Source organism: Doryrhamphus excisus, linkage group LG5, assembly GCF_037039965.1.
Source record: "Doryrhamphus excisus strain RoL-2023G ecotype Guam linkage group LG5, RoL_Dexc_Guam_v1.1, whole genome shotgun sequence".
Lineage (NCBI taxonomy): Eukaryota > Metazoa > Chordata > Actinopteri > Syngnathiformes > Syngnathidae > Doryrhamphus > Doryrhamphus excisus.
Genome location: NC_136361.1, coordinates 22400405 through 22423300, shown reverse-complemented (window position 1 = coordinate 22423300; position 22896 = coordinate 22400405). Strand labels below are relative to the sequence as shown.

Genomic DNA, 22896 nt, shown 5'->3' with positions numbered 1-22896 from the left:
ATTGTTTGACATCTATTTTTTACGACTCTATTTCATTTTTGTTAGCTTTTTTAATCCTTTATCCATATATTTGCTCCATGTATATTGAACACACTGCTTGTCACAGAAATTATGGCGTGCGTTTCTCATGGAGATGTGTCTAATAAATAATCAAGAAAAGGTTAAGACTCATGCCTGAACCTAGTTGGTGTTTTAATTACATACAGGTCAAATTTTGTATTGAGCCATCAATGTATGCAAAAATACTACTTTAAATGTTACATAACTTACTTTGTGATCATAATACAAAACTCACCTTTTCACATAAGATTGTGTTTAAAAAAAAAAAAAAAAAGACAATCCTGGATGCCTTCGGATGTCACTTCCATCCACCACAAGAGAATAATTTCCCTTTCCAGTCCAACATGAGCCACAGCCGGTGGCTCGGACGTAAGACCAGTTTATACAAACACTAATACGGCAAAGGGTGCTTGAACCGGATCTAGTTACTGTGCACCAGGGTGACAAAGAGAAAAAGTGAGCAAAGAGATATGGCACCAGTCAGCACGGCTTTCACCAACAACACCGTCCAGCTGCCCAACAGGAAGGCATGGATGAACAACCTGCAGACAAAGCGGAATACAACAACGTATTAATTAAAATGCAGTTCAAACTAGAGGTTGCACAGGAAGCAATTTTCTATTTTTAGATACGTACAGTCATGTTTCTGTCGAGCAGTGACGTGCAATCAGGGTAGACAGGTGAGGCAGAGCCATAAGTATAATATTAAAGAAATATTTGTCCACTGATATGTGTTATAAATGTATTTTCTGTAGTATTCCAATCAGTTTTACAATTTTCTGAATAGATACTGTACATTTCTCAATCAATTACAGTGCAGAAATCGGAGGTGTAGCACCAGCACCAGCATGATATATTATACACCATCACTTTCTAGGCGTTTTTAGGTGTAATTCTGACTCTATAGTAGTCAGTGCCTCAAACGCTATGACCTCACCGCATGTCACCGGTGCACAAGCGTGTACTTACTCCATTAGGAAGGACTTGTAGACACAAAGTGCCAGCAGCACAGTAACAGGAAGCCTGAAGCTCTTAGGAAGGTCATAGCGTGTGAACATCCACACTACTGCTGCCATGGCGATATAATGGACCTGTACACACACACACACGTAGAGGAGGAAGATTTAAGAATGTATTTTTTGTTGTCACAAAAAAACAATCTTTTCAGATTGTATCATTGCAAATGTACATTCCAACATCAATATCTGTAATGATATATAATATAATAAAGTATGTGAGAAGGAAAGGTGACTAAAATGATGAACACTCACCAGACTAATGTTGGAGTCAAAGCTCATTTGGATGTATTTCCAGTCAAATTCGATCCCCCTAGCGCCGACCCACAGAGGAAGACACCTGAAAAAACACAAGCAGAGAGGTTATATGAGAAGTCTGGCAAGATGGTTGCCATTGGTGTTTGTTTTGGTGGCACCAAGTCAAGACGAGCCCAAGGAAAAAGGGGCAACAGCGTACCTTGACATGATGAGTTCTGCTGTTGCCCAACCCATGGCGGCCACCATGATTTTGTACTCTCCTTTACCAGCGTTACGCGACATGACAAGATGGAGGCCCAGCAGGTCTGCAAGGTCCACTGTTGCTTTCATGAATTCCTGACAGAAAGACAGACATGTTTATGCGTATTATATATGGTCGAACGCTGACCAGCATGTAGTGGCATAGGCATAATGGAACTATAAAAAATATATATATAATATATAATAAAAATATATAATATATAGATACTACTAACTAATAAAAAGAAACATTTGCCTTTAAATATATGGATAATTTGTTTTCAAGCCACGACGTACTGTAAATAAGACAAAGTAGCATTCCAAGAAATGCTGCACACGTTTGACAGACAATGCATATTGAGTGAAGGATGGCATATTAAAGAAAATATTGCATTATATTATATTCTTCTTTTCTTTTGCTTCCTGCTCCAATCTGGCTGCTTAATACTCACCCCTACAAAATCATAAACACCAGCTCCTCCTTCCCAGGTGGGGAAAAAAGTAGCAAGGAACAGCATCTGGCAAACACAATGGTAGAATATTAGATATAAGGCAGCATTTCCAAATGTTCACTTTAAGGGGTTATTATGTAAGCCATTTTTAATGGTATACCCCTGTTATGACAGAAATACATGTACCAAAATGTTTCTGTTATATTATAATATTCTACTCTATTATATACAACAAATCGGAACCACAATAATGCACGTACACCTGCATATGTTCAGCACATGTGTGATGATATCCTGCCAAAAGTATTATTTGTGTATTATCCTCAACTCAGTTTTAACTGACATACAAGACTAAAACTAACAGACTGTTACAAGAATGCAAGACAAAAAGCTGACTCACTTTGCAGAGCTGGACAAACAGGTATGTGGCGCCAGCCTGGACACATCTCCAGAAGGCATTGTACTCAGAACTAACAATTGGGGACACAAACAAACACATCACAGGATGCACAACACGGTGAAAGGAATGCATGAAAACATATTAGAAGAAACATGATGAAATAAGGCCTGAAAATGTATTGTTAAATACTACCATGAGCAACAATACAACGTGCAAAGAAGATTAACATGGCTCTGGTTGTACTAAGCTGATTATTAGGCCTTTTATTATCACGATAGGAGCACATAACTTAGATGTGATACAGCAATAGTAACAAATACAATACAAATGTTAGAATGTAGGAAGGTCACATCATAACTATACAGGTATATAGGTAACTGTATATAGGTTTCAAAGTCAAAATGACACTTACAGTCCACTGCACTTGTAGGTGATAAAATAAGGGAAATACGCCAAAGCAAAGCAATTTCCAAAGTGAAACAGGGTCATGACTGGTGACGAATTCAAGTCCCCCTGTAAAAAGAGATAGGAACATTAAAATATTTACTGCATAAAGCATTTACGTGCAAGGAAAACCACCACTTTTCGAACATTCAATCCCGTGTCTTATGACAAGTTGGAATTAGTATAAAACCCACACAAAAAGCTAATAACCCAGTATTATAAAGGTTTGTATCGGAATGACCCGATTGTGACTGAACATAGCGGTGGCTCCATGGCATCGTTACAGACACTAAAAACGCCAAACGACTGTTTCTCCTTGCAAAGATGATTCTCAAAGCCTTTCTTATTAATTTAACATGCAACTATAACGGTATTAGATAAATATTTTCACGACGTCACTTACAACACAATTTATTAAGAAGCAGAGCGTCGAGTAACGCCGAATGGCAACCGGAAGTGATCGGGGTACTACGACGAAATCCTACCGACTGTGTAACGTGGGACTTGTGAAAGGTTCCGTAGCAATCAGAATGCCATCGATAGTCTGCATTTTCCGGCGCTTCGCAGAATTGTTACTCCATTTATAAAGGAGTATTTCGGAAGGTCCCCTTTATAAAACTGAGGTGCAACATTTTTAGGTTTCTTTGGTACAGCTGCCATTTATTCGGGGTTGTTGGCAGTTTATGTAATAAACAATAGGGGGCGCCAAACAACCTAAGTGTCCCCAGTCCTCCATAGGGATTTTTTAAAGCAAACCATCACGGGTTTGTTAACCACTGGAACATAATTCTGATAATGCAAGCAATGATCATTGTAATTCTGACCAAGTAGACTGCACTTTTCTTAAAAGATGTTCTTGGATTTTATCGTAATACATTTTATGGTTGGTTTTACTGTGGTATCTATAGTCCACAGTTGCATGCATATTACTGCAAAGTAGGCTACTTTATTTTGTTCACTTGGCATTTAACAATAGTCGCCTGCTAAGAACATCGTTTTCTGTAATAGCCTATCAACTTAAATAATTTATGTAAAATAGTATTGCTTAATATTTTTAAACAAAGTGATCATTTGCGTGTAATGAAGTATCACAGTGTCAAAGCGTATAAGCGTACAATTAAACAGGACAAGTAGACGGCTTGAAGGTTTTCAAGTTTTATTTTTTGACTCATTACTCTTTAGAGGTTTTACAGTCACTCTGCCTCTTATGTTCCTCCTTCCACTGGTGATTAAGCCTTTGAAACACACCAACATAGAGATGGGTACAGCAGTTAACCATAGTACTGAGCCAAAACGACACAACTACAGTGGCGTTGGGAGGTGAAGAGGGCAGGGGCACACAGACACAAATACTGTCAACAACCGATCATCTCATCATGAAAGAAAAGGACAAGATTAACTCAGAACACTTAACACAGTTTCTGCTGCCAACGTGTACAGTAGTAGATCTAATGGGCTGTGAAACTAAGACAGGGCTATGTGGGGTCCATGTGTAAAAGAGAGAGGAGGGGATGAAATATGGGTGGGGGGTGGTCCCTTTACGGACTTCCTCTCAGCACAGGAAGTGTCTACTCCTTGGAGTTCATGTACAGCAGCAGGTCAGCAACACGGTGGCTGTAGCCAAACTCATTGTCATACCTGGAAGAGGAGAAGAAGTGAGAAATGATCCAAATGCTTTTTTAGGACAATCTTTGTTTAAATCCAAAACAAACAAAAAACAAACCAGGAAATGAGCTTCACAAAGTTGTCATTCAGGGAGATGCCAGCACCAGCATCAAAGATGGAAGAGTGGCAGTCACCAATGAAGTCAGAGGACACCACCTGAAAAACAATGCAAGCAGTTCAGTTTCTGATAATCACATTTAAATACACGATTTCAAACATTGATTGTATTTGTGTCACCTGATCCTCGGTGTAACCAAGGATTCCCTTCAGGGGCCCGTGAGCGGCCTTCTTAACAGCTTCCTTAATGGTAGCGTAAGATGCGGGTTTTGACAGGCGACATGTCAGGTCTACCACAGACACATCAGCCACCGGCACCCTGAAGGCCATGCCTGTCAGCTTACTGGAGACAAATACACAATATTAATATTAATTAGCTCGCCTCAATTAACAATGTACAAAAATAGTGTTTTTCTTCATGTCCTCACCCATTAAGCTCAGGGATGACTTTGCCCACAGCCTTGGCGGCACCAGTGGAGGCTGGAATGATGTTCTGGTGGGCCCCACGGCCGTCACGCCAGGCCTTGGCGCTGGGACCATCCACTGTCTTCTGGGTGGCTGTGTAGGCATGGACTGTAGTCTACGATGACAAACATTATTTCCCTTTCAGCGCCATTATTCAGTGTCTAGAATGGAAATGGTGCTTGTTGTTGGAGCTTTCTTACTGTAACTTACCATGAGAGCCTCCTCAATGCCAAAGTTATCATGGATGACTTTGGCCAGGGGGGCCAGGCAGTTGGTGGTGCAGGAGGCATTGCTGTTAATGGAAGCACAGACATGGTCACTGAAGAGCAGATGATTGGTTGAGTCACATCACTTGAAAATAATGACACCATAATTACCTGACAATGGGCATGGAGGAGGGATCATATTTGTCCTCATTAACGCCCATGACAAACATCGGGGCATCGGGTGAGGGTGCTGACACAACCACGCGTTGAGCTCCGCCACTGAGGTGAGACTACGGTGGACCAGGAGGGAACGGGCACATGTTAGAGACTTGACAAGCTGTAGCCAATGTGTCTGCATATACTGGAGGTGTATGTACATACAGAAGCCTTCTCCACACTGAGGAAGACGCCAGTGGACTCCACAACGTATTTCGCACCAACATTGCCCCAGGGGATCTCAGCTGGCTTCATGCTGTCAAAAACATGCAAATTGAAGCAAATGTTACTCATGTTTTGCCTAAATGAACTAAAATACAAATAAAAGGAAGTAAGAAGCTGCATTGTTCATGTATTATTCTATAATGGTCACTAGGTGTCAGTCATTGTTTGGTGAGACAAGCACCAGACTTGATCGCAGGAACAACAGACTTTTATTGCAGGCTTGAATTACATCAAAACATGCACAATTAGGGCTGGGAATCTAAAGGTGCCTCACGATACGATGTGATACATGGCTTACGATAATGATAATATCTTGATATGGTACTATCGTCTGCGTTCTAGACTTTGGAGTGTATGACTCAGGTTCAAATCTCCACTGGTAAGCATCATCGGTATTCGTCAGGAAGAACAAGCCGAAAAAAACAAAGAAAATATTTGTAGTCTTCAGCTGGGATAGGCTCCAGCTTATTGTTGTGTATGTTGCAAGTATGTTGTCCCGGAATTCATATCTATGTTACTCACCACTGGAAAACATCGATGGGTTTGCCATCGACGACGAGCTTGCCATCCTCCTGGGACACTTCACCATGGTAACGGCCATGGGTGGAGTCATACTTGAACATGTAGACCTAGAGGTGCGACGTGGACACACAACCTTTCAACTAAATGACAAGCAAAACAACAAGTAGTGCAGTACTGTACATAGGATTCTGTTATAGCAAAACAACAAGTAGTACAGTACTGTACATGCGATTCTGTTATAGCCATTTAGGAAACAGTCATTCATTCTCACCCACTTGTTCTGTTCAGTGTCGCAGGTGAGCTGGAGCCTACCCCAGCTGACTGAGTGAGGGCAGGACTGTCTGCAAACCAGCGCAGGGGGTACTATGCCGATTTGACAGTCCTGTTCATTTCTATTGTCCTTGTTATATACTGGACTTATTCAATTACAAAGCACACACCTATGGGCAATTTAGAATCTTCAATTAATTACCTCTGACGTGCATGTTTTAGAATTAACTAGAGTAAACCCACAATATTTGATCTCAGAACATCCTGTTCTGCTGTGATGCAGACATCCGTGTGTGTCCATAAACTCTTTAAGTATCCAAGTATAGCGTTTTCTCACCATGTACTGCAGGTCAATGAAGGGGTCATTGATGGCCACAACGTTAATGCCTTTCTGAAGGCAGGCCCTCAACACGAGGCGGCCAATACGACCAAAGCTACAAAGAGAGAAAGAGAGATTTTTCATTGTTACATTTTCATATTCCATAATTTTTACAATTCAAATTCTTTTAAACCACAATGAAGTGTGGCCTTTTTGTGACTCAATAAAATGCCAGTTGATTAAATGCTAAATTCCTTGTATTTATTGATGCAATACGACATTGGACAATTTTCCCTAATAGGATGTAGCTTGGCTAACTTTTAGTTAATTTGTTAGTTTAGTTACTTTAATTTTTAGGCAGGTTAGTGTTTGTGAGGAGTTGCTGCCGATACGCTGGGGAAATATTTCCCCCCACAGTGGTTCCTTCTTCTCACAATGATAGCATTCCATTCCTATAACATTGAATGACATTTCTCAATTTACAGTGCTAGAGTCATAAAAAACACATGCGGCCAATACACATATGGGAAATATTATTCACAGACCTTAATTAATGCAACCTGAAGAAATTTAAATATTTGTGGCCCACTATGCAGCCTAAATAAGCCTGACATTTTTGGATATTCTAATGTTTTACTATGAATAATCACATCCTGTTGCTAAAGATGTATTTCAAACTCACCCATTGATTCCAACAGACAGGTCTGCCATGGTTTCTGCTTCTTGGGGGAGGCTGAGTTAACTGTAAAGAAGAGAAAAGCCAGCATTAAAAACATATTTACAGACACATTACCTTAGTGCTGATTTCAGTTTAGACCAATGAAGTTATTGGCATTATTAGTGCATGAAAGCAAATGAAAGATCCCTTCTGATATGGATTACCAAGTGGTTTAGTGCACACGAAGCTTGAATAAAAACATAAATATTGAAGTAGATGCAGTTTGTCAACATTTAGGTACAAGCAGTGTAAGGTAAGTGTATGTATTTAACTACATAAAATTCTGTACTGTATTTTTTGTGCAGTTATATCCTTTCAGTGCAGTGATGGAAAAGTACAACATTTGACAGTGACTGTACTCCAGGCAAGAGGTATTATATCATGCATGTACATGTTTAGAAAACAATGGTGAGGATCAGACAGGGAGGAAGACCTGCGGTGAGAAGATCAGCTCAGGCATGGTGGTTGGCATGAGTTCAGCTATTTGAGCTTCTATTTGACCCTTCTGCTCCGCCATTCCACAACCCTCATCTTGTCCTACTCCTGTTTCTGAAACACTGGACTTGAGCACGGGTTCACCTGGACAACAGGTTTTGTGGCAAGTGAGATGGCTGTAGGTTGTCCTTGAAACTGATTGGATGTCATTTTAAACTGCTATAATCTCCTTAACTGTGTGACCTGCGTGTGTAGTTGCATGTGAGGAAAGGTTGTCAACTTGGTGAAATCCACTTTAAGTACGTTTCAAATAGACAATGAAGAGTACATTTGTTTCTAGTATGTTTTTCTATAACTTAAAACTAAAGTAACGTCCCATTTGTCACCTCATGCTGCGTTGCTGCTCCGTAACAAAAGAAGCTAAAGAAGCTATAACCCAGTGTGGCTGGCTATCACCTTTTGTATGTTTACTAAACTCAGCGATCACCTCCCTTGTCTTGAAGTTTCCTTCCTCTGCCGCCCCTCCTAGGCTTTGTCAATACTCTGCACTCCATTTTCATGGAACACAGTCCCTGGGCCATGCAGCCTTTCCAACAAAATGGCTGCTCTGCTTATAAATGTTACCCTTTTGGATTCGAGAATCAAAGAGGACTACTTGAAGTAGACGGATAGTCTCTACTGAATGTGGCTTCAGACAATGTGGCTTAGTGTTGTGTTTTAAGATAAATAACCTGCATTCATGTGGAAGAATTGTGGGTCAATGTGAGTGGTGTATTTGTACATTTACTCTTTGAAACAATTGTTGTATTTTTCATCTTATATTACTGCTAATCATCAACGGTGGTACTCATAGTAAAGAAGTAAGACCTTATCACAGTGATTAATGTTAAAAAGGAGTATTGTAGTGGTATTATAGCTTGATAAAAGCTACCTTATATAATGCAAGTTAAGTTGAATTATCAGATGTTACTAATGGCACTTGCCTTCAGACCTGGCATTCAGCACACAATCACACACAAACCTCCCAGCACACAGAGGCAGCATTGTGCCCGGCCAACCAGTCAAGTCTAATGTGGGGAACAGCAGCTTGCAATCTGCTGACACTCATTTAAATGTAGAGTAGAAAGCTCAACAAGGGTTCCACTAACGGCTTGCCTGTGGTCACAATATCAGTGTTGTGAAAATGTTAACATGAGCGGGTCAACACAAAGACTTTGTCGCGTTGTACTTTAAAACTGCACACCAGGATCAGAGAAGACAGGCAATGTCTGAATCACATTTAAAAAGCCACACCACTTTTCATTGAACCCCTGAACTAGCTTATTAACCTACAGAGACTAATTACAGATACAGTGCAGTGCATTACTGGTAGCCGGTGGCATCATTAGGCCTATTTTAGGGGGGCTTCAGTCCACCCCCTTAAATGTTCTTAAGCTCCCCTAAATAATTTGACATTTTTTTGATTTTTTAATATTTGTAATTGATTTTTTTATATATTTTATTGATTTTTTTTACCAAAAAAAATCTGACAAATTTTATATAATAGGGCAAAAGCAGGCTAATAAGCAAGCCAATAAGCAAGCTAATACTAGCCTACTACTACTAGTAGTAGTAATAATCAGAAGAATAATGATTATTGTAATAATAACAGGCTAATTAATAATATAATAATGATTATTATATCATTGATCACTGTCCACTGGACAGAATGGTTGCAGTGGTTTTGCAGTATAGATTGTGTGTACTTGTGTACATTTAATGGTGGCCTAAAACAATTGACTATCTCTACTAAATCTGTCCAAAAGTGGGAAAGTTATATCCCGGTTTTTGTTCATTATTCATTCATTCATTCATTCATTCATTTTCTACCGCTTTTTCCTCACGAGGGTCATGGGGGTGCTGGAGCCTATCCCAGCTGAGGCGGGGCGAGAGGTGGGGTACACCCTGGACTGGTCGCCAGCCAATCACAGGGCACATATAGACAAACAACCATTCACACTCACATTCATACCTATGGACAATTTGGAGTCGCCAATTAACCTAACCTTTTGGAATGTGGGAGGAAACCAGAGTACCCGGAGAAAACCCACGCATGCACGGGGAGAACATGCAAACTCCACACAGAGATGGCCGAGGGTGGGAATTGAACCCTGGTCTCCTAGCTGTGAGGTCTGCTCGCTATCCACTAAACCACCGTGCCGCCTGTTCATTATTTGTTTTTTTAATATTATTTTTTTATTTTTTTGAATGTCTACTACATTCATTCATATCCTGTGCATCTCCAGGGGGCTAAGCCCCCCCATCCTCAGAACCTAGTGACGCCCCTGCTGGCAGCATGCTCTCGCTTTGTACGGTAGGAACGAAAGATTCATTCGTTTTACTACATTTGCCAACAAGATCATGCTTTTTGAGGATGTTGTTCGCATGTATGTTTTCCAGTAGGCATCACTTTTTTTTAGATTCAACAAATTGGCCAAAAAGTCTGCGTAACAAGTCAAGTTTCAGATTTCTTCCTCCACCTGCTTGCTCTGGTGAGCACTCAACATTCATAACGTTATCGTGTTTTAAGTTTTAAGCCTTCTTGGTCCCACACCCACCTCTCTTCCCAACCACCCAGCGAATGGTTAAAACTGCCCACCCTCCCTCCATCAGCCTATTTGTTCGTTTTTACCATTCTTAGCCGTCCACCTCATTATGCTCTGCCCTCCCTCTGAGCTCCGACCCATTTTCTTCACAGAAAGCATTGCAGTGGTGGGGTTGCAGGAGGGGAGGGGCACCGTTGCTGGGAAAAAACACACTTGCAAACAATACTGAATCTACACTGCAGTTGTAGTACAAAACAACAAAGTATAGTCCTTTGCTGTCACTCTTTATTGGCCACAATTCCTTTTTTTAGAACAAAAAAATGTACTTTAACTTTTGCCACACCCACAACCTCGCTTTGCCCTGCCCTCAGCTTCTCTTGCCTATTCAAACTTTCATTGTACTGTCTATGCCTCAGCCACTCCTTCCATCCCACAGTACTGTTACGCTGCAGTTGGCTGATTGGCTGGAGGAACAGGAGGAACATCCAATCAGGGAACCCTTTCACTTGTAGGCCGCCTCCTTGTGAATCCGAATTTTGTAGCAAACAAACAAAAAATACCTAAAACTAATTATACGGCGTCCCACAACATTCATTCGTCTTACTGCCCTTTGACAGTTTCTGCCAAGGCCACCTCGCTACCGCATTCTTGTGCAGCGCCGTCACACCACCAGACACGCACACACAAGTTGCACACTCAGCAGGCTTTATTTCCTGAGGACAAAAGCACACAAACAACACGTCTGCTCTTTGAATAAGACTTCATGACTGATATGTGTCATCTAGAGGATTAAATAGCAGAGGCAGGTCATGTGATGGCTCTGCAGCGGAAGTGGAGGTAAGCAGTGTGTCAGAAGCACCCCCCCCCAGGTGCATTGGAATGGTACTTTCAGCTTTCAGAGCTGCATAAACATGTGCAAACACAGTGCTTTACCATGTTTTTATTTATTTTTGAATATGTTTTTTTAAGCAAATCTAACCTGAAAAGTCTGGTTAGACACACAGGATTGAAGACTTAATAAGACTTAATTGAAGACATAATATTTATCATCTAGAACATGTACTATGGAACCCCTAAGCACTTGATCCAAGATAGCAAAATAAATATTGGCAGCGACGTCATCGCAGCAGCTGTAGGCCTGCATTGACCTTCTGCAGCTGGAGAAATGACCTTGATCTGTCAGCTAAAGGTCATCACGTCTTCCATGGATGTTGGTTGTATTTCTAAGCGGATTCATTATAAAGAGCAACTTAAAACAGAAAAATAGACATGTTGTATATTACTCACAACACCGGGTTGCTTCATAAAACACACACCATTGCTAAGCATCTCTTATTTCATCAGGTCCTAGCTAAGCATCTCTTATTTCATCCCGTCCTAGCTTCCATGCACAATGAACCAAGTGCGCCAGACATTACATTACACTGTGAAGAGACACAGTCATTCCACAATAATATCGCCATATATGTACATCACAATAAGACTGGATTGCATGCTATCCCTGCACCTTCTAATGCGCGCGAATTGCCTTTGAGAAAGACGTTGAGTCAAGTTACGTAACACGGCCATATTACTTCCGCAAAGATGCAGCAAAGGGGAGCCGCCAATGTCACGTTACCAGCTCAGCAAGGTTGCTCCAGCAACAGATAAAAACATCCGCGCGGTTTCACATTTTCTGTTCCTGGGGTTAATTTCCAAAATGATTCGTGTGAAATTACAAATGCTAACCGAATGATGCAACAGTGTTTGAATTACACAACCAGCCCGGCGCCATGACCGCATCTCCTCCCATCACAAGGCTTATCCTCCATTCCAGAGAGAAGATAGGCCTGTATCCGTATGTCTATGCCTGTATCCTCTAGAAGAGGCTCTTTAACGTTTTAAATGATGCCCACTCGGTATATTTAACTTTTAAACCAGCTATTTATTTGTAAAAATGTAAAATTCTGGCTTCCGCGAGGCAAAATAGGACACCGATGATCATGTCATGTCGTCGTGTCAAATTCCTAACGTACACACAATCAGCTTCACAGCGTCCGTGACGACACTTTACAATGACGTCACAAGTGTGGACGAGTCCTTTTTGAATGAATCTGTCGGATATCATCAGTTGCGTGCGGGTTAATAGTGGCTAAAGCAGGCTAAAGGCTTACCTCACGGTTGATGCTTCTTCAGTCTGAGTGCGCAGCCCACTGCGCCGCCTTCCGCTTTTATACATGACACGTGCCTCGCACAGCCGGGTTTCCTTGGTGACGTGACGTCATGCCATCCCTGACTGCTAGCGTCCATTGCGAACTGGGCGCCGGACACGACCGCTCTTCGCTGCCTGTCATAGTAACTATCATGTTCTAGCAAGTGGTGGAATCTTGGAAAAATGGCGGACCAGAGCAGAAATCATCAATTTTAGTGCTGAAGTAATGTTTCATCCAAGAATGAGGTTGAAACGGTTGGACTTTTTCAATGAAGTTGGGCTGTTTGTGCAATGTGTGTCTGGTCCAGGCATGTTATAGCATAGTAGTAATATATCATGTATTAATGGTTAATTAACTTGTGATAACAGCTCTACATATCCCGTTTGAGCAAGGCTACGTGCAGCAGTATGTGTACAACATGGGGAATCCCTGTTGTGTACTGTCGTTGATCATTGGAGCAACATCCTCTTGACTAAATATGTGGTTACACATCTAGCTAGCTTTTGGATATGCATCCCAAGTTTGGACACCACCGTGTTACGTCATATATGCAGATATATTATTCGATCTATGCATCGTAACCTAATCCACATCACACAATTCAATGTACTGTACTAAACTGTATAATATTTTGAGTGCCTACATAATATATCCGCTCTGCTCTATTGTTCAATTGTTCGTACAAAACTTCATTTTTGTGCTCAGAGGGTAACCAGTTCATTGACTATACGTGTATCCCATTATGACACAGCACAACGAAAATATTAAACAATGGCGACATCCTGTGGACAAACATGGCAAATGCCAAAAAATAGTTAAACCGGATGTAGACGCCGTCTACACACGTGCAACACTGACTGTATTTCCGGTACGGATTGCGGAGTGACAATGCTATGAATAAAAGCTTGCCTTCAATGGAAAAGAAAGTTTCCTTCCTTCCTGAACAGATACACTCTACCCTCCCTCAGACACGTAATATTAAAATTTTATTCTCATAAATATCATACATAATACATGTATTTAATAGTACACTGTAATAGTACGCCCACCCCTGCGGGGTGTAAAAGTACAAGCAACCTAGCATTACACAGTATTTGTATCAGTAGCACTAGTATTATTCAAGTATTAGCATTATTTGAAGTACGTAGTATTTTACTAAATACATTTAGTACTGTACATTGGTTTCTTGTGGTTAAATATGATACAATTATAATACGTGAAATGAGTGTGCAATATACACATGCAGTTTTGTCTTAATGCAACAGAGGGCGCTCTTGTCTTGAACACAATGTAAGAATAGTTCACCCTCACGTTCATTTATATGATGCAGCTTAACAGCATTTTAAAATACTGTATGTAGAAAGTGTACAAATTCTGCACAAATATTTTATTCAGTTACTGCTGCAGGATACATAATGATAGTATATTTATCTATAAGAAGAGTACTGCACTCATTTTTTCTACACTTCCTGTACGCCTGCACAGTCTATGACACATATGAGCCCAAAGTAGGCAAAAAAAACTATACACTGCAAATAATAATGAACAAAAGGAGCAAACACCCTAAGCAATAAATATTGAACATCCATCACCGCCGACTGTTACCACTCTGTGGTTATACAAATAATAATATCACTATGTGGACATTTTATGAAGGGAAAAAATACCCACTGCTGTCTCTGACATGATGCCCATACTTCCAATACTTCCAAGTAGACTTTCCAATTATAACGCGAATAGCCTACTTTCCACTGATATCTGTATTTTATTTCTTCCTCTTCCACACACACCACATAATGTCTTCTTGGAAGCTGCTAAGGAACAACATAGTATTTATTGATATTTAAGCTTCCTTTTGTAAACTGTCAGCTGAAATGAGCCACTAACCAAATGACAGATCTTTCATATTCATCTCCCACCACTACTTAACAGGAAATTTCGGTCTGAGCCGAGGTGTGGGGGGTGCACATATGTGAACATATTAGAATTTGGGGTTTCCCTCATCCACAACACTGGAAAAACAAACCATTTGTCATTATACCGGCAAGTATTATAATTAATTCCATATGCTACGCCAATGTCAGACATTTAAAAGTCATCTCATTAAGCTTTATTTTCACGTTTACATAAATGTATTAATTACACACATCTAAATGATATGCAGGATCGTTTTTCTTCACAGCCTGAATTCTACAAGCTCAAACAGTTGATCATGCCGAGCCCCCGGGTAGCCTTAAAACAACCCTTTGACCACCCCAGGCAAAGTGGCGACCCTCACTGATAATATTTTCATAGGCTGAGAATTCTAAGCGTTTAAAGTGGTACTAAACGCAACGTTTCTCTCTGACTAGGATCTGCTTACCATCATTCAACCACAATGTCTGGTAAAAGGGCTCGAGGGCCAGGATTTAAAGCATTCATCATAGCAATTATTTTTTATGAAAGAATGAAAGGGTAAATATAAAGAAAGATGGAAGTCATTGTGTCTGTCAAGATGGTGAATTTCTATAAATAAAGTTTCTTTTTGCATGAGGAGTTTTTTTTTTTTTTACTGTGTGTCTTGGACCGGCGGGCCATGTCCGTGTCGGAGAAGCGAATCATCTCTCCCTTTCCGTACGTCTAACTTGAAGATTCTACTCAGGACAGCGTGAGCGGTTCAGGAAATCCTGGAAATCCTGCGCCTGTATAATGGGAGGCATGAAAAAAGCCTTTAAAAGGAGAATCTCAGATTGGAGTGAAAAATACCACAGTCATATACTAGAATAATATCTGAATTCTGCAAAGAAAGAAAGAATATTGAACAAAATCAAACAAAAGTGCATGAAAGAAATGTTTCATGAGTAAATCACGCATGAAGACATAATGATTAAGCTAGAATTCACCTGGGTCTTAATGAAATACTTATAAAAAAATCACGGGACACTTAAAAGCAACAATATGGGCAAAAATGTGATTATTAAAACATTTTCCTATGTGCTACTTACTATAATGCTTTAAAAATTAATTCCAAGCTTTATTGTTTCCTCTTTTGTTGTTTACATTTGAATCATTGTAAGTTTTTGGCTTCTTTACACTTCTTCTCCATTCTGTTTGAATAAACTAGAAAAGCATCAAGCACCGTAGTTCTCTCAGTATTGTGATTTATGCCACATATATTAGTCCTACATACAATACAGTACAAGGATGAAGAGTCTTGAACCAGTCATGATGTGCTATATATATCACTATATTGACACTTACTATGGTACCCATTATTCATTGGATGCTCATATCACCTCGTGGTACCTTTGGTATGTGACCAAAAGAAATTAAAAAATTAAAAAATTAAAAAATTAAAAAATTAAAAAATTAAAAAATTAAAAAATTAAAAAATTAAAAAATTAAAAAATTAAAAAATTAAAAAATTAATTAAAAAATAAAAAAATTAAAATTAAGGGTTAGTATTTGTATTGTATGGTTATATCACCTCGTACTTCGGTACATGACAAAAAAATTTAAAAATTAAAAAATTAAACTTAATTTATATTAGGAAAGCAGGAAGTGAACAAATGTAACAGTTACTGATTGTAAAAGTACCAGATGGAGGGGTAGGATTTAATAATCTTTGCTTCTTCCTATTCCTTTTGGACATGTGGAACTGGGAACTGATTATGGGATGCATTCAATTGTAATCTGATGCATGTTCAAATGAAATTAAACCATTACCATTACCATTACATTTATTTTATCTCCATGTTTAGATTCCATGACCATCAGCAATCGGATCCATCATGATTCCACAGTGTCTGGGCAAAATACAGTACAATGGTGTTTGTTTATATCTTCATTTGTTGTCTTCCTGTAATGAAAATTCCAATGTTTTTTTTCATATTCCGGATCATAGGACAGCACAGAGTTCATTTTAAACCAGGCCTAATTTCACAAACCCAGCAAAGACCAAACCAGCTCGGTGAGCTTATTCCTTAAACTTGACAGATACTCTCTCAAACGTCCCCAATCACCATAATTGCCAAGTAAACACAAGGTAGGAGGATCATGACTCAGTAGGATCAGTGTGCGCTAAATGAACCTGCTCCTCCACCTACCGTCTTCTACCACCTGGACTGATCTGCTCTCTCCTTCTTCGCTGCCTGGTGTTTGCTTTGGCCTGCATGCCACCGGGGGCTTGGAACTGTCACTTCATCACAGCCCACTTTTGTTGTCCTTGGAGATTGCAGGAGGATGTCTGTTCATCGGATCTAAAATACTCAAGCAGGATCTGGCTACTTCCTTATAAAACACCTAGGACTCGCCTAGGACTCGCTGAGGACTCTCTCTTATTAGTGTGGGGGTTTTGTTTGTGTCTGAGCTCAGCTGTCGAAGCTGAAATAAGTTTGCTTCTGAAATGTGACTGCCAAGGACCGTATGGGAAAGACAGGGCAGAAGCAACCAATACAGCCACAAATATTTCCCACTCTTTTGGTCCTTAATGACTGTCGCAACACTCCTAATGGTAATGGTAATGGTAATGGTAATGGTAATGGTAATGGTAATAGAAAAGGTAATGGTAATGGTAATGGTAATGGTAATGGTAATGTTTTATTTCATTTGAACATGCATCAGATTACAATTGAATGCATCCCATAATCAGTTCACAGTTCCACATGTCCAAAAGGAGTAGGAAGAAGCAAAACTTATTAAATCCTACCACTCCATCTGGTACTTTTACAATCAGTAACTGTTACATTTGTTCACTTCCTGCTTTCCATAATACAGTTTAAGTTTTTTTATTTTATTTTAATTTATTTCTGTCATGTACCGAAGTACGAGGTGAAGTAAGAAGATTATTTATTTATTGTATGAACATTATTGAATGTTAATGAATGCAAGAGGGGTCATGGATTCTGTGTGCTGTTACAAGGAGATCTGAGAAGAGAATAGGAAGTTATCATCACAGTATGAGTAAGTGAAGAGTTATTTTAGGTAAATGTTCGGACTTACGGGCTGCACGGCGGTCGAGTGGTTAGCGCGCAGACCTCACAGCTAGGAAACCCGAGTTCAATTCCACCCTCGGCCATCTCTGTGTGGAGTTTGTGTGGAGCTCCGGGTATTCCGGTTTCCTCCCACATTCCAAAAACATGCTAGGTTAATTAGCGACTCCAAATTGTCCATAGGTATGAATGTGAGTGTGAATGGTTGTTTGTCTATATGTGCCCTGTGATTGGCTGGCCACCAGTCCAGGGTGTAGACAGCTGGGATAGGCTCCAGCACCCCCTCCGCGACCCTCGTGAGGATAAGCGGTAGAAAATGAATGAATAAATGTTTGGATATAGTTCTACCATCTAACGGTATTCCAATTAGGAAGTCTCCTTTAGTCAATTAGGATGCGTTACATTTGACCTTTGACCCGTGTGTGTATAAACGTACATCCGACTCTTTTTTATGGATTTGCAGCAGAACCGATCCACATGCACAGCATTACTATTTTCTTCTCTGTGGCACACTGATGTGGTTCGATGTGGTTAACATATAAGCACAAGAGAAATGTTAATTTGTCATAAACTGTGCCGGTTGGAGTCGGAGCGAAGGTTCAAAGAAGGCAATAAGTCAATGTTAGTGTGTGTGTGTGTGTGTGTGTGTCTAAGACGTGGTATGGCAAGAGTAAAATGACATACTTCAGAGTAGAAAAACATCAGGTTGCTCCCAGGAGAGATGAGCAAACGTTCTTGGAGGGAAGGAGAATGCTGAGAAAAAGCCAACAAGGGAGAAAAGATGAGCAAAGTCAACCAAATCAAAACATCGACTACTGACTTATTTTAAAGGCTTATCAACTCAGCGTTTGGAAAGAAATACACTATTTATGCTTTCACTCTTTATACTTTGGGATAAGTGTGTTTTGACGGTAGAATGTAAGAATATTTATGCGTTGGGGTATGCACTTATCATAATTAACGCCTTTAAAATTCTTCCTCTATTGCTACATGGCTTTCCAAAGATGGATTTCTAATGACATAGTCCTTTCATTGTTAATCATAAAAATCCCGATTCTACTTTGTCTGAGAAAACATCATAGCTTCTATAAAAGCATGAAGTACTGTGTGTTAAGTGTGTTCTGTATTATATCATAAAATAATGGTAAATATTTAGAGCCAAATTCTATAAACTGTTTTTACAGCTGTGGGCCGAGTGTGCGGATTCTACATCTGGATTTGGAAAAACCTTGAAAAGTATAAAAGGTTGTGAAAACAAATTGACAGAATCTTGCTGTTTTGATGTTTTAATCTGAATTCAGACCGGTATAACTTCACTTAGTCTGATTTTGATGAGGAGAAGAACTTTGACATTTATTTCATGCTGGTAATTATACCAAAACATGATACATGAGATGAATATACATACATTATGTGGACTCTTCTTTTCTTCTGATCAAGTATTGGCCATCAATCACCTGTTTTTGACAATTCTTATCGGTGGACTCGACATGCATCTCTACCATGCAAGTGTTGTGCAGTGAACGCATCATCTGACAATTGGCCACCCATGAAACATATAAAAGTTGATATTTGTAAACATGTAAAAATGTAAAATGTAAAGTGATCATTTTGCAATGACTCCAATACAAAACAGTATTTTTTCCCTCTTGTATTATATTGTCACTGATTTTGGGATTCAAACACATCTTCTTCCTTAGAAGGGTTAGAGTACCACACCGAATGAGCAAATATGGAGCACATATAGACAACCATTCACACTCACATCCGTACCTTTGGACCATTTGGAGTCACCAATGAACCTAAGATGCAAGTTATTTGGAGAATCGAACCCCGGTCTTCCCGATCTCCTGACTGTGCGGCCTACGTGCCAGCCACTCGTCCACCGTGCAGCTAACAGATTCATTCATTCATTTTCTACCGCTTAGCCTCAGGGTGGCGGGAGGTGCTGGAGCCTATCCCAGCTGTTTTAGGGCGAGAGGCGGGGTAACCCCAGACTGGTTGCTTTTTCTTTGGCTTTTTTTGGCCACATTTCTCCCATTAAGTTACATATTGTGTTCTTGTCTGTATTTTGAATGTATTTTTCGACTGATATGAATGTTAGCCGTTATATTACTTAATAGTATTCATTCATTCATTCACAAGGGTCGCGGGGGTGCTGGAGCCTATCCCAGCTGTCTTCGGGCGAGAGGCGGGGTACACCCTGGACAGGTGGCCAGCCAATCACAGGGCACATATAGACAAACAACCATTCACACTCACATTCATACCTATGGACAATTTGCAGTGCAATGTAGGATTCCTTATTTATAAATGGAATATTGCGTTGAAAATGTGCATACACGTACGACGTCCTAAATATGGCTTTTAACACAATTAGAGCCCTCTAGACATGAAATAACACCCCTATAGTCACCTTTAGACTTTCATTCATTCATTTTCTACCTCTTATCCTCACGAGGGTTGCAAGGGGTGCTGGAGCCTATCCCAGCTGTCTTCGAGCAAGAGGTGGGGTACACCCTGGACTGGTGGCCAGCCAATCACAGGGCACAACTCGGGTCTCCTAGGTGTGAGGCATGCGTGCTAACCACTCATACGCCGTGCAGTGCAATGTAGGATTCTATATTTATAAATGGAATATTTTACTAGTTAGAGCGTCGAAAATGTGCATACACATACGACCTCCTAAATGTGGCTTTTAACACTATTAGAGCCCTCTAGACATGAAATAACACCCCTATAGTCACCTTTAGACTTTCATTCATTCATTTTCTACCTCTTATCCTCACAAGGGTTGCAGGGGATGCTGGAGTCTACCCCAGCTGTCTTCGGGCGAAAGACGGGGTACACCCTGGACTGGTGGCCAGCCAATCACAGGGCACATATAGACAAACAACCATTCACACTCACATTCATACCTATGGACAATTTGGAGTCGCTAATTAACCTAGCATGTTTTTGGAATGTGGGAGGAAACCGGAGTACCCGGAGAAAACCCACGCATGCACGGGGAGAACATGGAGAACACACTAGCTGTGAGGTCTGCGCGCTAACCACTCGACCGCCGTGCAGCCAGCTAACAGATAAGAAATGTCAAATTATTCCACGCAACATACGTAGTACTGCTCCATACGTTCAAATCCAGACAAATAAATATCGGTAAAACGTATTCGCAGCACCGTTCCCCGTGTTCTACGTTCCACGACACGTTCCCTCGTGTCGTTGGTCATTCTAGACATCCCACTGCTGTGTAATGAAGTAGCCGAGCTCCTTCTGTTTGTTTTCACATCCAAATGTCGACTCCTGCTAACTGTGCTAGACCGGAGGACGGCACCAGGAAAGAAACCTGAGCTATGGGACCAGAACCGATTTGGACCCGGGTCTACGCAGCCACAGATCACCTTGTTAGTCTTGATTTCACATTCTGACCCAAACCTGGAAGTTACATCTGTGTGCTTGAGTCCAAGGTCGACTGAAGATCAAGTTGCCCCACTGGCGTCCTAAAGAAGTGTGTGTGTGCACGTGTGTATTTGTGTACGCGTGCCCTTGTTCGTGCATGCATTGACGACATGATGTGTCTGGATGCTTGCACATGTGTGGATATGAATGTATTATGTGTGTGTGTTTGCTGAAGGCGTGCCAGGTACGGGTCGAGGAGAAGGATTGATGACCCAAGAGAGACTCCGCAGCTGGAACAGAGTACAGACAGACAGACAGACGGACGGATGGAGCGAAGCGAGGGAATAAATCAGAGACAAGAGAAGGATGCTGGATGGAAGCACGAAGCAGAGAGAACTCGGACTTGGGACCAAGATTTGGAGAAAGAAGAGCAGAAGGACGAGGAATCAAAGAAAATTGATTTCATTAACCAGATTCTTTTGAAATTAAAGTGATGTAAGATTTCAATAATAAGCCAGTCGCCTGCAACGAGCGCCATCATTCCGAAACGCCGGGAGACCGGAGGAAATATCATATGATGCTAATGCATCTGACCGCAACCATGCTTGATTCTGCACACACACACACACACCTCACATCTTCACTTTCCACTTCTCCTTTCCTCTTATTTTACCACATCCCGAAACGTTCTTAGTGTCGCTGTCTAACACACACACACACACACACACACACACACACACGCTATATGGCTCTCATCTGACCACATCCCCTACTCGCTACACTCCTCCCAACCTCAGGTCATGTGGTAATGAGTGTGTGACAGAGACTCGTGGCTACCAGACTGGCAGTGGTATTTTTAGCACTTGTGGTGGTTTCTGGCCTTAAATGTGCCCCGACGTCATATTTCAAGGTTGGACGCCAACCTCAAAAGGGTAAGGAATGGATGGTTTGCTGCAGGAAGGTTAAGCTATTAACCGTTGCTGTTAACTTGTGGCTTGTGACAAGCTCGGAAGATAATTAGTCATACCTGAAAAGAAAACATCATCTCAGAGATGAAGGTAATGTTACATCAGGTAAAACGACACCACAAAATGTTCTTCTTCTGTTATTCCAAACGTTGTGGACCACAGCAGTTGAACCTGTCTGTCGGTGCATGTCAGCGCAGCGCTTGGAAATCATAACATCATGTAAATGCGGCTTCATACAACCAGTGTGACTTCAAGTCGTCAGTTGACTTCCACTTGATATTTACCGTGCAGGTATTGTGTTGCATGCGGTCCGACCGCAGCAGAAAAGTACTAACAGTTTCCCTCAAGTGTTTGCTGACCTCTGCTAAACTGCTGCGTTTTGTGTTGATACAAAGCGTGTCATGCATTGCTCACTTTTTTTTCCATCATGACAAGCCAGCTGCAGCAACTGTACACCGAAAAACACCGAGTCAGCACTGAGCAAACAATGGACGATTACTGTGATATATGTTGTAGTCGACACACGATAATAAGTCATTTTCAACCATGTATCACCTTCAGCATTACGGGTGAGCTGGAGCCTATCCCAGCTGACTTTGGGTGGATGGTAGGGTAGAAGGGCTGACAAAGCATATAGTTATTATAATTGTAATGGTAATGGTTTTATTTCATTTGAACATGCATCAGATTACAATTGAGTGCATCCCATAATCAGTTCACAGTTCCACATGTCCAAAAGGAGTAGGAAGAAGCAAAGCTTATTAAATCCTACCCCTCCATCTGATACTTTTACAATCAGTAACTGTTACATTTG

General features: G+C 40.8%; 2 protein-coding genes across 2 annotated transcripts; both read right to left on the bottom strand.

Annotated features, from left to right (window-relative positions):
• Nucleotides 1-323: 323 nt before the first annotated feature.
• tmem147 (transmembrane protein 147) lies at nucleotides 324-3363 on the bottom strand. The gene is made up of 8 exons (XM_058053368.2): nucleotides 3274-3363; nucleotides 2839-2939; nucleotides 2427-2496; nucleotides 2027-2092; nucleotides 1534-1670; nucleotides 1332-1416; nucleotides 1030-1151; nucleotides 324-602 (listed from the first exon to the last, which is right to left on the bottom strand). The coding sequence occupies exons 2-8, from the start codon at nucleotides 2913-2915 to the stop codon at nucleotides 482-484; spliced, it is 678 nt and encodes a 225-aa protein (XP_057909351.1). The 5' UTR covers nucleotides 2916-2939; nucleotides 3274-3363; the 3' UTR covers nucleotides 324-481.
• Nucleotides 3364-4009: 646 nt separating this feature from the next.
• Nucleotides 4010-12812, bottom strand: gapdhs (glyceraldehyde-3-phosphate dehydrogenase, spermatogenic). Its single transcript, XM_058053426.2, has 11 exons — nucleotides 12707-12812; nucleotides 7498-7557; nucleotides 6834-6930; nucleotides 6227-6333; nucleotides 5645-5735; nucleotides 5435-5553; nucleotides 5268-5349; nucleotides 5021-5172; nucleotides 4773-4935; nucleotides 4594-4691; nucleotides 4010-4508 (listed from the first exon to the last, which is right to left on the bottom strand). The coding sequence occupies exons 2-11, from the start codon at nucleotides 7524-7526 to the stop codon at nucleotides 4439-4441; spliced, it is 1008 nt and encodes a 335-aa protein (XP_057909409.2). The 5' UTR covers nucleotides 7527-7557; nucleotides 12707-12812; the 3' UTR covers nucleotides 4010-4438.
• Nucleotides 12813-22896: the final 10084 nt, after the last annotated feature.